The following is a 16,734-nucleotide window of genomic DNA, read 5'->3' on the forward strand; positions in this document are numbered from 1 at the left end:
AGGCTTCTCTATATGGGAATAGGAGATTGCTCTGTGATTTTTGTCAGTTTAGGGAAACCTGACCCTGTTTATGATTTTCTACTAAGTGACTTACACAGGGTCACATAACTAGTAAGTGTTAGAGGGGAGATTTGAGCCCAGATCTACCCAACTTCAAGCCCAGTTGCCTCTCCATGATACCATAGATGGATGCATACATGCATATATACACACAAGCACACACACATTTATATATATATACATATATATATATGTATATATATATATGTGCATAAAATAAATTATCAATAAATGTTTTCATATTACATACCTAGGACACTTTATACCATGAAAGCATTGTGATAGATTTACTATGACTAATGCACAGTGTGTGCATTTGTTGCCTTTAATACAGTTAAATTCATCACTTAGACATTGCATTAAGGCTAATCATTCTTCTATATGTGAACCAAGTTGACAATTTTGTCGCGGCTATGTGACATTTATTTAAAGCCTAGCTCCTAACAGGGTTGGTCTTTCCTTATCTCTCACCCTGCAAAAGGGCTTCTGTCCTGTGTCAGACACATTCCTTTCATCATTGTTATTTATTTTTAGTGATAAAACAGTTTCAATTCTCCTCTAGGCTCTGGAAATATGACTGGTATCTTTGCTGAATGATAGGTCAAAGAACTGCTCCCTAAATAAGCTCCCTTCTATTCATGGGTTAAATACTGTCCTTACAAGTAGTTTTATTTGGACACATTAGAATGTTTTATTGATAGTGGAGTATACATGTAACACAGGCCATATTGAGTGGTTTTAGTTGGCTCTTTTTTTTTTAATCTTTGGAGTCAATATTTGGGACTTTTTTTAAAAGTGCTAAATGCTAATTGTAAGTAAGTTTACTCTTGTTAGCAGAAAGTAATTCTCTCTCAAGGTATTGTAGAGAAGATTCAGAAAAATCTAAGGAAGAAAAACAGCCAGATCAGATCCTATATTTCTATAATACCTTGTCTCTTTGTTGCCCAAATACAAAACAATGAGATCACTTTCTGCCATCTGTTTTATTATAATTTAAAAAATATTCCTAAATGAGCAAGGGAATTCTTGGAAATGAAAAATAGCCCCTTCCACGACTAGCATCATGAACTTTACACAGATGGCTCTTTTTCAGTCTCTTTACTCTTTCCCATTAACTTAGTGTCAATTTTGGTGCGAAGAAGCCAGTGCTACGGTTGTTAGAGTTGGAAAATACTCCACAGAGTGCAAGACAAAGGAGGCTATAGACATTCTTCATAAGCAGTTCAATAAATTTATCATGCCTACGGTGCCTCAGCAAGAAGAGAGGATTCAGGAGATCACTGCCCTGGCTAAACGCTTGCATGGTGAGAACTCTTTGAAGGCGTCTGGTGATGTGCTGTTGAACAAATTTGTACTGAGCTTAATCCTGTGGAAAATGTGCATGCTTCAAGCCCTTGGGGCTCCTCACCATACTGACCTGCCCCAAGACTCGAGATGAGTCCCAAATCCAGCAAAACTAAATGGAGGTGATCAGAGAGAGAAAATCCTGCAAAAAGAAGCTAGGAAACGCTGGCTTTAACCTCCTTCTTTCTCTAGCCTGTTCTTCCCTGTTGCCTTCTCTTCACCCCTTCCACTGTTCATCTCTAGAACAACAACATCAGAATAAAATAATAACCTTGGGCAGCAAAAAATAATGGAAGCTAAAAAATTGAGACATCTTAAAGGACAAAGCCATGAAAAAATAAACACATAAAAATACCCCTTTACCCTTTAAATACACACGTGGTTAAGGAACCACTCTTGAGTCTCTGTGAAATGTTTTGAGCTCATTGTGGAGGAAAGAAGAAAAAGACCTTATTGCCTCTTTTCCTTGTGAGAGGCAACATGGTGTCAGTTTGTAGAAAATTGGCCATGAAACCAGAAAGATCTGGGTTTATGTCCCACCTGTGAGAGATCCCAGCAGTGTGACCTTGGGCAAGTCACTAAACAATATAGTCACCTCACTTGACATAGGTAACTCTTGTTGGGGTCTGGTCAATAGACCCATAATTAATAAAATTATTGGTAATTACCCTGAAATTATGTCTCTCGGATTTTTTCATACATCACGATCCCTAACCCTGTTAGTTGCAGAGAAGGTGAATACCAGATTTGATAGAATTTTCTCATCTGAGAATTCCCTCTGCCAATGAAATCTCAGGTCCAGTTCCCATTCCTCTCCTGTATTCCCTTACTCACTTATCATTTGGCAAATATATAACCTCTTTTTTCTTCCTTTTGAGCAGGAAATATATACTACCTGTCAAACTGAGAAATCCTGCCTTCCTCAAGCCCCTATTAAATAATTCCCCTATCTAAGAGTCTGTCAGCTGGGCTTGGATAGTATGATGATAAAGAACCTGATGAGTATGTTCTGTGAATTCTCTGGTATCATTCCTATGAAGCCAAGGATAGTGTTTAGCGACCAGTCAAATCCAACTTGAGTGGGTACAGCACCAGGTGGCCACAGAATGCTAAATTTGATGACAGTTTCTGCCAAGTGTATATTTTCCCTTTGGAATACGATCAAGTACTAGGAATGGGTAACCATGGTGGCTCACAACGTCCTTCAGTCAACATAAATGCAATTCCTTGTTGTTACATTACATCTCTGGTTTTTCCAGGTTCTCCAGAGTAATAGAAAATAAAGCAAAAGCAAAAGTAATGTAAAATAAAAATGAGAGAGACAAAGAAGAACCAAGAATTTGTCATACTCAAATATCCCCCCCATCCTTTTATCATACTCTCAATGGCAAAAATACTCATTTAGGAAACAAGTAAAGTTATACCTCAAATGGGGTCACACAGAGTCAGACATGACTGAATAACAACAAACTTAGGGTTATGAGTGAGGTGAGGATTTCTAGAACTCAGGGATCTAGAACATGTCTTATATGGGGGGGGGTGACACATAAAAAGAGCCTTGAAAAGAGGAGGGGATTTCTGGAGGCTAAAATGAGGAAAGAGAATATTCCAGTTGTGGAGAACAACCCATACAAAGGCAAGGAGACAGGAGATGAAATACTGAGGTTGGAGAAGAGGAAATCCTGTCAAACCAGAAGTTTTGAAGCCACTCAGTCTTTCCTTAAGATAGTAACATCCTGGACACCACAGGTACTTTGTCAGGATAGCTGGCTATCATCCCTTAACATCATAGTAATAGGATGGGTTTTTTTTTCTCTGAAATGTTTACCTTTAAGTAATTTCCCTCCTTCCCATCCTATGCCAGGTCTGGAAGAAGGGCAGAAATATGCTGAGAAAATAATAACAAAACACCAAGAGGTTCTGGAATCTGTTACTGAATTGTGCGGCTCACTAACGGAACTTGAACAGAAGCTGGAGGTAATTTCTTCTTGCCAGAATATGTCTTTTCAAGTCATTTTTAATAAAAAATGTGCTGATCAAATGTCTGGTACAAAGATGTGTTATGAAAATTCTCAAGAGACAGAACAGGCACATTTGTTTCACAGCTTTCCAACATCATTATCTGGGTGTCTCCTATAATTAATTCTGTTTCCTTTCCATCACTGCAGAGGGGAAAAATATTACTGAGAATGAAGGCTAAGTAAAATTGTAGTGGTTGCTCAGATTATATCTTTCCTGTTCCAATTTGAAGAAGAATAAATGCTTACTGTGAAAACTAAAGCAACTCCTAGTAGTCGTTAGGTTATTTATACATATATCCATTACTAGATGATAGATATGGATTTTCTTTATGTTGAGGTCCCAGAGATAAAGCACATCTTCATTACATTTGTAATCCATTAGATTTTCAGGAACTTTCAAGTCAAACATTACCATTCTTAATAGAATAAAAGTAATCCTAGGCAATATTGAAAGAAAGCATATTTGATAGTATCTAGATGAAACTAATGCAACTGGTTGAAAATGAAAAATTGATTCTTTCATGAAAAGTTTCTGAAGGATTTTATAATTTGGCTCCACTCTGCCAATCCAGATTTCTCTTTCACTACTCCACAACACATTCCAGTCCTAATCAGCCATGCTCTTTCTTTTCCCAAGTCTTTGTTTGTATTGAGCTTCCCATCTCCATCCTCTTCCATCCACTTCTCTACTTCCTATTTATCTTCAAAGTCAAGTTGAAGTTTCATTTTCTACATGAAAGCTTCCTTATCTTCTCTGATCTCTATAGGACTCTTCCTTCTCTGAAACAGACAGAGAGGCAGTCCAATAGATAGGCTTGAAATCAGGTAGATCTGAGTTCAAATCCAGCCTCAAATGTTTTCTACCTGTAGAACCCTGGGCAAGTCACTTAACCTTTGTTTACTTCAGTTTCCTCAACTGTAAACTGGGGATACTAATATCACCTATGCCCCCCCTACCCTGGGCTATTATGAAGATTATAATGAAATAATATTTGTAAAGTACTTACCGTAGTGCCGGGCCCTAAATAAATACTTGTCTCCTTCCTCCTTCCAAGACCTTCAAATACTTCTAGAACTTAATCATCTGTTTTATGTCTTCTGTGTCACTTCAACTAGATTTCAAACTTGTTTAGGTAGGCAGAATATTCTACACATCACCCCTCACGTTATCCATAGTACCATCTGTCACAGTGCTACACACATTAGTCATTACCTGGAAAGAGCTGACAATATAATTGAGGCAAGATATCCACATATGAAATATTAAAATAGCAATATAACCTAGTATGTGAATAAATATCAGAAGGAAATATGTAGAAAATAATTTCTACAGCAGTTCAGAGAAGGGGAGAGACTAATGTAGGAAGTCTAGGCTTTGCCGTTAATCAACTCTGATTTCAAGTAAGTAGCTTTACTTCTCCCAAATTACCAGGACTAGACTAAATGACCTCTAAAATCCTTTTTTTAATTCAAACTCTCTATATCTGTAGGTCATAGGTCCTAGAGTTGGACTCTTAACGATTCTGTGACAATGGCTGTATTGCTTTATGCCTTCTATCTTCCCTCAAACTTTAGCCCCACTCCACACTCTATAACTGTTTCAGAGTCTCATGAGCTGCATCAAACCATTACCAAACTGCTTTTATCGTCCCTTTAAAGTGCCTCCACCATTGGCAGTCCACCTCTTCAGCAGTCTTCTACAGTGGACTCAATGATATCTCCTTTCTCTTTTTAAATGTTTCCCACTCTTTTTTTTTCTTTTGGCATCCATCTTCTATTCTTTTCTACTTCAGTTAAACACTTTTATTACTCCATCCCCACTCTGCCTCTACCATCTCAGTTCCTCTGAATAGTTTTCATTTACAATGTTTCTGCTCTTCAAATAAATCTCCTGAGGTACTTTTTTCCTCCCAAAGGGTCTTTGAACTATCAACCTTTACTAAAAATGCCCTTCTTCTCACAGGAATACTGAAGGGGAATAGGTAAGGAATAACTCACTTCCTCCTTGTAGAATCCCTAGCTTCCATCAGAACGATATCTTGCCACTGGACTCAGAAGGCTCTGGAGGAAAAAAATGAGGCTGGTGACTTTGTATAGCCCTGCCTCACTTAAATCCAATTCACCTGCCATGGCATCACCTTCCTGATGTCATGGTCCTCTTTGAGAACGAAGGACAAACAACAATAGCTTAGATACTACCTCCTATATGAGGCCTTTCCCAGACCCCCTTTATTCCTGCCTTTAGTTATTAGAATACTCTTCTTGAAATTACTTTTATTATTTTTCATAATCTTCATATTTGTATTTTTTGAAATGCTTTTTTTTAATAAGCTTTGAATTTGTTTACTTCTGTATAAAAGAATAGATTAGAAGCTGCATGAGGACAGAGACCATTCTATTTTTTTGTATCCCCATCACCTAGCATAGCAGTCTGCACATAATAGGTACTTATTGAAGGTTAGATTTAATTGAATAATTTGTAAGCTACACAGGTGTACAAAAGTCCTGTGCAGCATACGTTTTACTGCTAAAAGGCCAAAAAATTACATGGATCATTTAGAAATGTGTATTTGCTCAACTGTGGAAGACGAAGATAATCTTTTCTTGGCCTAGGCTTTCTCTAATAACCACTTTGTGTAAAAGAGAGACGCTTTAAAAAGAAATGGAGTTTGGGATGATTTTATTGAGTTTTGCAACTCATTTACCAATAGAGCCAGCAAGACACAAGCTGGGAATCAACAAGGAAATTATGGATAAAGACAAGACAAAAGCTAAGGAAACAGAGAGTCGTTAATGGCTTGATGTCTTTTTTTTCCCCCAAGTAAAATCATTATCCATTGCCAAAAGATATATGTGTATTGTTACTTGAGCAACTATCTCAGTACAAATATATTTTATTCTTCTCTTTCCCCAGGCTTTTCTTCCATTCTCCTTTTCTTTTACTAAACCCCATTTGTCTCTTCTCAGAGGCTTTATTTTCAGAAACTTACTATTAAATGAGAAGGCTGGAATACTAATCAAAGGTAATAAAGGTGCCCAAGGTCTCTTCTTCACACAATCCTGTCCACCTATTTTTTTTCCTCAATGCTTTTTCCACCGTGACTTTTTTTCTCTTTCCTCTTGTGTTCTCTCTCTAATTTTCTGTTGTTATTGTTTTTATCCTATGTGTGAGAGAAACTTACTAAACCCATGTACTTCACTTAGAGGGTCCTGTTATCAGAAGACCAATATAACCTTCAGAAATTAACCTCTAATTTTACCTCTGAGATAATTTTCCTCGCATATGTGGTAGAACATTAACATTGCCTCCATACAAGAGCAGAAAAGATAGATTCAATGATGTAGTAAGATAAATGCTGCTAAGTAGCATAAAGACATAAACATGTGAACAAATATAAATCTCACAGGAAAAACACAGTTAAATGTAAGAATTTTTTCCTGTGGAAGAAAATTCAGTGTAAAAATGTAAAAAAAGAAAAATAGCATGTGTATCTTTTTTTTTTCATTTGTTACATAGCCAGCTAGGTAATACAATGGATGAACTGTTGGATATGGAGTCAAGAAGACTTGAGTTCAAATTTGGCCTCGGACACCAGCTGTGTGACCCTGGACAAGTCACTTGACTTCTATCTGCCTCAGTTTCTTCATCTGTAAAATGGGGGTAATAACACCTACCTCCATGGGTAATGTGAGGATAAAATGAAATAATATTTATTAAGTGCTTTGCAGTTACATGGCACAGTGGATAGAGCATCAAGCCTAGAGTCAGAAAGATCTGAGTTCAAATCTGGTCTCCAATACTTACTAGCTATGGGACCCTGGGTAAGTCACTTAACCCTATTTGCCTCAGTTTTCTCATCTGTAAAATCAGTTGGAGAAGGAAATGACAAATGACTCTATTATCTTTGCCAAGAAAACCCCAAATGGGGTCACAAAGAGTCTGACACAACTGAAACTACCGAACAACAATTGTGAACCTTAAAGCACTGTTATCCTACGTATTCCCCACCCCCACACACAATCCATTCAGTTTATATAAAGAGGTAACTGGCACAATGGAAAGAGCAGTGACTTTGGAGTCAGAAGACTGGAGTCCAAGTCCTCCTTATGATGCTTATGATCATATGACATTAGGCAAGTCACTTACCCTCCAAGGACCTCAATTTCTCATTGGCAAAACAAGAAGGCCAGATGATGGCCTCAGAGATCCCTTCCAATTCTATAAGGAAGGTTCAGTTAAAATATGCAGAAGCTAATAAAAAGCAAATCTATCACCTTTTATAAATAGCAAAGCCTCCAAAATCAGAGCAGAGAGTACTATAGTTAGCTCTGTGCTTTTGGGTAGGAGGAGCTGCCTCCTTCCTGCCTTCCTTTCTAGTAAGTGTGAAACAAGGAGTCCACATGCACTGTAGCCCCCAATCACTTTTTCTCAAGCTATCTTTCATTACCATCAGGCTTTTCCGGGTCTCGAAGCTCTAAAAGATTCCCATTTATCATCATTAGAAGTCATTTCTACAATTAGAGAAAAAAAAGTTGTCCTGTTGTTAAAATTCACAGAATTTCTAGGAATGTCCTCCTAGGTAATTTTGCCCCTATGCGGTGACATTACCTAGCATGGTTATGAGCCTATAAGGCTAATGGTATCATGCCAGGTCTATATTCACCTAGCCATATTAGAGAGAATAGAAAGGGTACCTCCTGTTGCTATTATGTGATCTAAATAACAGAAAATAACACTAATTTTATTGTGAAATTATGGTAAATAATACACCATTACCATGGCATAATGGATGGAGAGCTGTCATTGGAACCAGGAAGAGCTGGGTCCAAGCCCGGCCTCTGGCTCATGCAAGCTGTATGGGGGGATCATTTAGCTTCTCAGTCCCCAGGTAATTCTCTAAGGATAAACATTGTAGGGTAAGTGCCAGTCTATATTAGTAGAGGGAGTTTCCTCACTTGCAGCTCCTTTTACTAATGAAATTACGAGTCTGGAAAACAAATAAACAAAAAATGCTAATTTTAGGGTACCTTCTTAATTAATGTACCAAATATCACCAGACCATTTTATGAAATATATGTTTACATGGATAGAGCACTGGCCCTGAAGTCAGGAGGACCTGAGTTCAAATCCAGCCTCAGACCAAACACTTAACACTTAAGTAGCCGTGTGACCCTGGGCAAATCACTTAACCCCAATTGCCTAAATATATATAAACACACACACACACACACACACACACACACACACACACACACACATGTATTTGTATGTTTACTTACCCAGAGATTAAGAAATAATAAGAAAAAATAAGTAAGAAAAAAAATAAATTATTTCTTAATCTCTGGGTTAGTAAATGTATATCATTCATAATGTATAAACTACCCATTAACATAAAGACATTCATTTCCATCCTTATTAAATGGTCATCTTACTTTAGATTTTTTCATAAAAGAAGAACTTTTCCTTCAGTGAAAACAACCAAGTTCTCCTCTAATCTCAAAGGAACTTTGCCCAATAGTTCAAGTACTTCACAGCAGCTCTGTGGCACTGATAGACAGACCATCAGTTGTTAGGTATAAAAGTGATGGAACACAATTATAGCTGTCAGGAGCTCTGCTTGACACCATTTCACATAGAAGCTCAGATGCAATTGGTACAAGACACTAAATCAGACAGACAGCAAAATGAAAGGGTGGCAGTAAAAAGCTTCACCTTTAAATAGCTCAATTATGTCTTTCCATCTCTTATTGTCACAATTATTTGCAATATAGCTCAGATACAAAGCTCCCCACCAAGCATTGTTTGGTCAGGGATACAAGTAGCATCAGGTAAAATCTTATCAAAGAACCATTGTAATCAACTATGTTGTATTCAGAAGGTACTGATATTCTTAGCAAAAATGTTTGGGTCACAGGGAGCCAGTCCCCACAGCTATTACAAGAATTCCTATCATGGCTTTCCCCCCAAGATGACACTATTCCTCTCAGTCTCCCTACCAATGTATGTATAGTACGTTGTAGTAAAATTGGGTAATATGGTAAATGAAATGGTAATCTTGCTGCTAAAAATTAAAATTCTTTTCAATTATATTTAATTATAATAAATAACATTTAATAAATAAATATAAAAAAACAAATAAAATATGATAATTAAAATTATTGTCCCCGGTTAAGTTTTGAAGCTAAAGATAAAACATTTAACCTCATTCATTATTTAATGAAATTATTATTTACTTAAAATATTTGATGCCATTCATTATTCTAAGGCAAGTTTATACAAATTAGAAAACTATGGTACTTGAAGGGTCTCACTCGCCTAAGGCCATAAGGCAACTGTGGAATAAAAATAAGTCAAAACCTTGCATTTTGGGCATAAGCCTAACAGAGACACTATTTATTAGTTATTCTGATTTTAAACATCTCTCTCTAGAGAGAGAAATCCAAAGAGGACAGTTTCCTTAGGCCTTTGAACGTTTCTCTGCCCAAAACATTTTCAAGTTACAATTTATAGGGTTCAAGAACAAAGACAAGTTCCATAATGATCCAATAGAGTTCAGAGTTCAGGTGAAAATTCACTGAACATTTTTGGAGAATGACTTTCCTAAAGGATTTAATTCAATTAAGTCAAGTCAAGTCAACAAGCATTTATTAAGAGCTTATGCCATACCAGGTCCTCTGTTAAGTGCTGGGGAATCAAAGAAAGGTAAGAACAATCCATGTCCTTAAAGAGTTCATATTCCAATTAGGGAGACACACAGACAACTACATACATACTAGGTATATACAGAAGGTAGGGCATGGCCCTCATTAAATTAAGGCATTTCCACACTGTGGTTACCACCCTCATCCATTTTCCATGAGCTTAGAGTTTTAATTTTTCATCCAATTTTCTCTCAGAAAGTGAGTTGGCCTTTGGTTAAAATGATATTTCAGTGAAGGACATTGTTGAAGAATGTATAGCTAAGAAAGACTGACAAGCATTCCTCATTCAGATTAGAACTCCATCATCAGACCAAGGCATTATCCTGATATTATATGGTAGTGTGTAGGTAGTCTAAAGAGGGAATGGAGAGGAGCTCAGTATTCTTTCACACTGCTTAATGGCAGAAGCGGGTTAGGAACCCAAGTCTCCTGACTCTCAAGCTTGCCTTTCTTTTCTTTCTTTTTCTTTTCTTTTCCCTTATAGCACCCAAGTTGCCATCTCTAAATGAAACAAGTGGTTTCCAACATAGCATCCTTTAATAAATACAAGATATTTTTCCCTCTCTATTTTATCATGTTTACAATGATAACCTTGAATTTCCTCCCTTAACTTGAACATACTAGAGGTGACCTCGTGATTAAGAGAGAGATTCTTGGAACAACAGGTGCATCATAGGCAAATCTGTGAAATCTGCGTCCTCCTCACTTTCAGCATCTCTCTTTAACCTTCCTTGGTGGCAGCTAGGTGGATAGAGTGCTGGGAATAGAGTCAGGAAGACTTAAGTTCAAAATCTAGCCTCAGACACATTATGTGACAGTGGGCAAGTCACTTAACCTCTCTTTACTTTAATTTCCTCAACTACAAAATGGGAATAATAATAGCATTTACCTTCTAAGGCTGTTGTGAGGATCAATGAGACAGTATTTATAAAGTGCTTAACCCAATGCCTGGCACTTAGTAGGCACTATATAAATATGCTTATTCCCCTCTTCAATTTTCCTTTTTCACTGCCAAGGGACCTAGTGACCCCAAATTATTCTCTGAATGCCCCTGATCCCCCATGTATTTCATCCAAACCTTCCTTCCTCTGACAATGCCCAGTGCTTCATACCTTTCTCTTCCCACTTCTCATTCAAACTTACCTTTCTTGAGTCATATTTCCTTAGAAACCTTCTGCCTAATTGATGGGTATTGGCTGATCTCAGAGATAAAGCTGTATAAAAATGCTTTCCCAAGTGACACATATACATTTTTGCCCTGAGTGTCAAGAAGTGACTTTAATTGGCTGTTGTGTGGCAGAGATGGGGTCATACCTGTGGTATGACTTAATTAAGTCATACCACATGGATGGCTTTCCACTTATTTGGTCCTGCCTGCAGAGCTATTATGTAATCCCCTGCTCAGTTAACTGATTAGGTAGGGAGTCTTATAATAGCCCCCACAGCTAAATAGCCTATCTGTCTATATGACTATGAAGAATTATTTTGCCAGTAAATCCTTCCTCCAATACAGGAGAATAAATGAACCAATTTGAATGAAATATCTTTATGAAATGCTTCATGAAGAACCTGTTCAGATATGAAAAGACCATTAGGTACAGCTGTATGTCCTGCTTTATTCTTCACCAAAATGGGATACCTCCATTCTGTGCTATACATAATGTATTAAATTGCATATCTTATGTGTATATTAATTTGAACTTTTTGTAGACTACTTGTATGAAATCAACTCCCATTAGCATTTACATTGACAAACATGCTAATAATTCTTGCAACAAATCTGTGAAATGTAACTAATGAGTTGTTGATCATGAAGTAAAGAGATCACACCAGCACCTCTCCAAGGACTGGATACACTAACATTTTTGAGTTCTGAAAAAAACAGGTAGAAGTTGCTCCACTGTCAATGATCTTTGAAAGAGTATGGAGAAACAAAGAATTTCAGGAGGAATTTTTTAAAAAAGGCAAATGCCCCAATTTTTTTTTAAAGTGGAGGAGGTAAGAAAATAAACTCTGGAAAATATAAGCTGGTGAAATTGACTTTGATCTTTGGCAAAATTCTAGAACTCTGCATTCATGAGATGGTTAGTAAACATTTAGAAAAGAAAAGGGTGATCCTAAAGTCCAACATGGCTCCATCAACAACAAGTCATCCCAGATTAGTCCTAGATCCTTTTTTTGATGTGGTTCCTAGATAGTAAATCAGAGAAACACTGTAGATAGTATTTGCTTAGATTTTAACAAAGTGTTTTTTAAAGTTTCTTGGGCTATTCTTTGGGAAAGGTGTAAATATGTGTGGAATAAAAGAGTACAATTAGATGAATTCAGAATTGATGGAATGATAGACCCTAAAATTAGTTATTAAAATCATTTAATTTTAATTTGGAAGGAATTCTACATAAACCTATGCTTGGCTGTGTGCTAATATTTATCAGTGATTTGGAGGAAAACATAGATAAAATATTTATCAAATGTTAAATGACTCAAAGTAGAATTGGTAGCAAGATTTATTAGTACCAGATGACAGGTTCATAAAGTTTTTCTTGCTTGAACAAGATCTTTTTGAATTGGGTAATTTTTCTAAAAGTTGTATTACTATATTTTGCTTTTATTACAGATTACTCTCACTTCATAAGAGGTCCTTTATAACAAAGTAAAACTGTTAAGTAAAACTAATAATATAGTGACCTAATCTAAAAGTATATAAAATATTTCACATCTGTTGCACACTCCCTCTGTTTAAAGAAAGTTAACAGAAATCCATTTTCTCTCCTGCCCATCCTGAAAAAAAATAAATTGATTGTAACAAATATGCATGGTCAAGCAAAACAAATTCCCTCAATGGCTGTACACACACACAAAAAATTATGTCTCATCCTGCACCCTAAATCCATCACCTCTCTATAATAGTATGTTTAATCAACAGTCTTTTGGAATCATGGTATTGATCTTAATTCTTATAGCTTCCAAAACTGTTTGTTTTTATAGTGTTATATTTGGTACTATATAGATTATTCTCTTGGGTCTACTTTTGTAAAAATTCTCAAAATTGCTTATTTGTATAATATTGATGTAACAGTATAAATTGTTCTTCTGGTTCTTATTACTTCATAGTTTATCAGTTCATGTAAGTCTTTCTAGGTCTTTTTGAAATCATCTAGTTCCTCATTTCTTATAGCACAATAGTACTCTACCACATTTCCATGTCACAACTTATTTAGACATTCCTTACTTGTTAGGTATTCCCTCAATTTCCAGTATTTTTGGCACCACAAAAAGAGCTACTATAACTATTTTTTTTTTTTACATAAAAGGCCTTGCTTGTCCTCTTTCTTTGATCTCCTTTGGTTATAGGTCTGGCAGTAGTACAGCTGGGCCAAAGGGAATGCAGTGTTTAGTAATTTTCTGTATATAATTCTAAATTACTTTCCAGAATAATTGTAATCACTCACAGATCCACCAATAGTATCAATATGCCGTTTCCCACAGCCCTTTCAGCAATCATCATTTCCTTTCTGGGTCATCTTTGTCAATCTTATGGAAGTGAGGTGGAATATCAGAATTGCTTTAATTTGCTTTTCCATAATTAGTAATGATTTGGAGCTTTTTTTTTATATGGCTATACACAATCTGGGTGTTTTCCCTTGAGAAGCATTTGTTCATTTCCTCAGACTAGTTATCAGCTAAGGAAAAGCTCTTTTTCTTACTGAATAAGAAGAAATCATATATATAAATATAAAGTCTTAATGTTAGGTTTCAAAAACTTAACTTCATAAGCATAAAAACAAGATATGGTACATATAGCTAGACACCAATTCCTTTGAAAAAGATCTGAGGATTTTAATGAAACTGAAGTGTATATGGCTAGAAAGTGTATATGGCAAGAAAGCTAATGTGATCTTAGGCCATTAAGGGCAGAATCATCTCCACATAATAGTCCTGCTATACTCTGCCCATGTGAGCTCACATCTGGAGTATTGTGTCACATCAGGGCACCATATTTTAGAAAAGATATTGGTGCACTAGAAAGTAGCCAGAGAAGAACAATTGTCATGATGAAGGGCCTTGAGTTCATGCCATGTGAAGATGATTTAAAGGAACTGGGGGTGGTGTTAAGCCTGAAAAGACTTAGAAGGGACATGATAATTCTCTTCAACTACTTAAAGGGCTGTCTTGTTGAAGCATTAGGCTTGTTAATGTTGGCCCTAGAAGGCAGAACGAAGAGCAATGGACAGAAGTCACAAAGAGGTAAATTTCAGGTTATTGTAAAGAAAAAAAAAACTTCTTACGATAAAAGTTATGTCAAAGTAGAATGTTTCTGGAGCAAGTAGGTTCTCCTCTTTGGAGGCATTCTGACATACAGCAAAAGCTGTTTAGTCACGTGTTGGGTATATATGTTGGAGGAGGAATTCTTTTTTAAGTGTGGGTTAAACTAAATGGTCTCTGGAGTACCTTTCAGCTCTGAAAATCTGAATTTCTATAAGAAATAGATAGGAAACAGGTAGTCCTATTAATGTACAATATTTAAACAACATGGAAAAACAGCTTCATTTCTTGTTTGATGAATGCAAAGTTGATCATTTAGAATAAATTATATCAGTTATTGAATTTACCTGGTGGAAGTTAGATAATTTTTTGTTTCTAAAGGGTAAGGTGAGATTTCCTCCTATAAAACTCTATGAAAATTCTGATTGTATATACCTTATCCTGTAAACTATGGGGAGCCATTTAAAGTTTTTGAGCAGTGAAGTAAATATGGAAAGCAGCGTTTTGAGAAAATTAACCTAGCAGTGATATGCAGGATGGATTGGAAGAAGACCAGTTAGAAGACTATTGTGATAGTGCTATGGGGAAAATCAAAGCCTGAACTAGACAGATGATAGTAAGAATGAAAAGAAAGAAATGGCTTTGAGAGACACTATGAGAGAATAACTACAAGTCATCTTTCATTGTGCCTTTACCCTTACCCTACACATTCAATCATCTAGTCTCTTTCTTCTCTAATCCATCCTTCAAACATATGTCAAATTAATCTTCCTAATGCACCAGTTCAGATCTATGTTATTCCCATAATACTAAAACTTCCAGAGGCTCCTTTTTGCCCATAGCACCATAAAAAAAATTCTTTAGCCTCATCCTTAAGTCTCTAAACAATATGCCTCTACCCTACCTTTCTAGTTACATTTAACCCTACACTTTGGTCAGACATCAAAGATGTCAAGGTTACCCACCACATCCCAGGTCATCACCAGTCATCTTAACCCTTGTCTTGCCACTGGATTTTGATGACTCTGGAAGAGAGAGTGAGGCCGCCTCATTTAAGTCCAATTTACATGCAAGTCAAGATATTACCTTGTGATGTCACTGGTCCTCTTTGAAAATGAAGGATAAAGAACAACAGCTCTAGATAGCTCCCTCTGGCACATGTTCCAGCCCAACTGTCCTCAGATCTCATTTTAGACTTTCCCACATTTGATTAGGCTTACTGCATATTAGATTACAAAGAGTAATTTGTAAGAAAAGTGCTTTGTAAAGCACTGTTCAAACATGAGCTTTTATAACTTTAAGGATTTGTGATTTCCTTAGAATAGGCACTCCCTTCACTGAGCCAGATGGCGGCCCCACTACTACTGAGCTGCTGGTCTCGGAGAATTGCTTTGGCCAATATCTTCTTCACTCTGTGGCCAACTTACTGATAAGTCTTTTGTTATTATATAATCCCAAACTCATGAAACCCATTATGCTAAAGGAATGACATATGGCTCCATAGAATCATAAATAGTAGCTGGATTAGATGATAGATATCATAGACGGTAGCTTGAAGAGACCTTAGAAGCTGTGCAGTCCAACTCCCTATTTTTCTAGATGGAGAAATCAAGGCATAGACACAAAGTAACTTGCCCAAGGTTACACCAGGAGCAAGGAGATAAAAAGGGCTTTGGACTCAGGTCCTCCGACACCAGATCCTGTTTTCTTTCAATTTCATCATGCTGTTTCTCTTTAGGATTGATGTTAGAAGTTAATGGAATGTGGTTTAGGGACTAGAGATACACCTTTGTTGTTGTTGTTATTGATTAGTCAGTCAGTCATATCTGACTCTTCACGACCCCATTTGGGGTTTTCTTGGCAAAGATACTAGAATGGTTTGCCCCCTTCCTTTTCCAGCTCATTTATAGATGAGGAAACTGAGGCAAGCATGGTTAAGTGACTTGCCCAGGGTCACACTGCTAACAAGTGTCTGCGGCTGGATTTGAACTCAGCTCCTTCTTCCTAAGAAATGTTTCTTACCATCTGCCTGATACGATACATGCCATTTCTTTAAAGCAGAGGTTCTTAACCTGGGTCTGTGAATTTAAAAAGTATTTTTACAATTATTTCAATATAACTTCTTTCCTTTGTAATCATATGCATTTTATTTTTACGTTTAACATTATTCTGAGAAGGGATCAGCTGGCTTCACCAGACTACCACAGGGATACAGTAAAGATTAAGAATTCCTGCTTTAAAGGAATCTATACTTTTCACACAACAATTAAAGACAAATAAAATGTAAATGTCTGGTACATATGATACATTGTACTCACATGAATGTGTAATCATGAGAATG

General features: G+C 36.6%; 1 protein-coding gene across 1 annotated transcript in view; it reads left to right on the forward strand.

Annotated features, from left to right (window-relative positions):
- The window catches only part of CCDC141 (coiled-coil domain containing 141), a 272,693-nt gene that overhangs the window by 208,091 nt on the left and 47,868 nt on the right, over positions 1-16,734 (forward strand). The window contains 2 exon segments of the mRNA XM_078146957.1: positions 1,181-1,364; positions 3,269-3,381. Of these exon segments, the coding sequence (XP_078003083.1) occupies positions 1,181-1,364; positions 3,269-3,381 (297 nt within the window).

The sequence above is a fragment of the Phascolarctos cinereus genome, unplaced genomic scaffold (genome assembly GCF_003287225.1).
Source record: "Phascolarctos cinereus isolate Bilbo 61053 unplaced genomic scaffold, phaCin_HiC Scaffold_726;HRSCAF=1367, whole genome shotgun sequence".
Lineage (NCBI taxonomy): Eukaryota > Metazoa > Chordata > Mammalia > Diprotodontia > Phascolarctidae > Phascolarctos > Phascolarctos cinereus.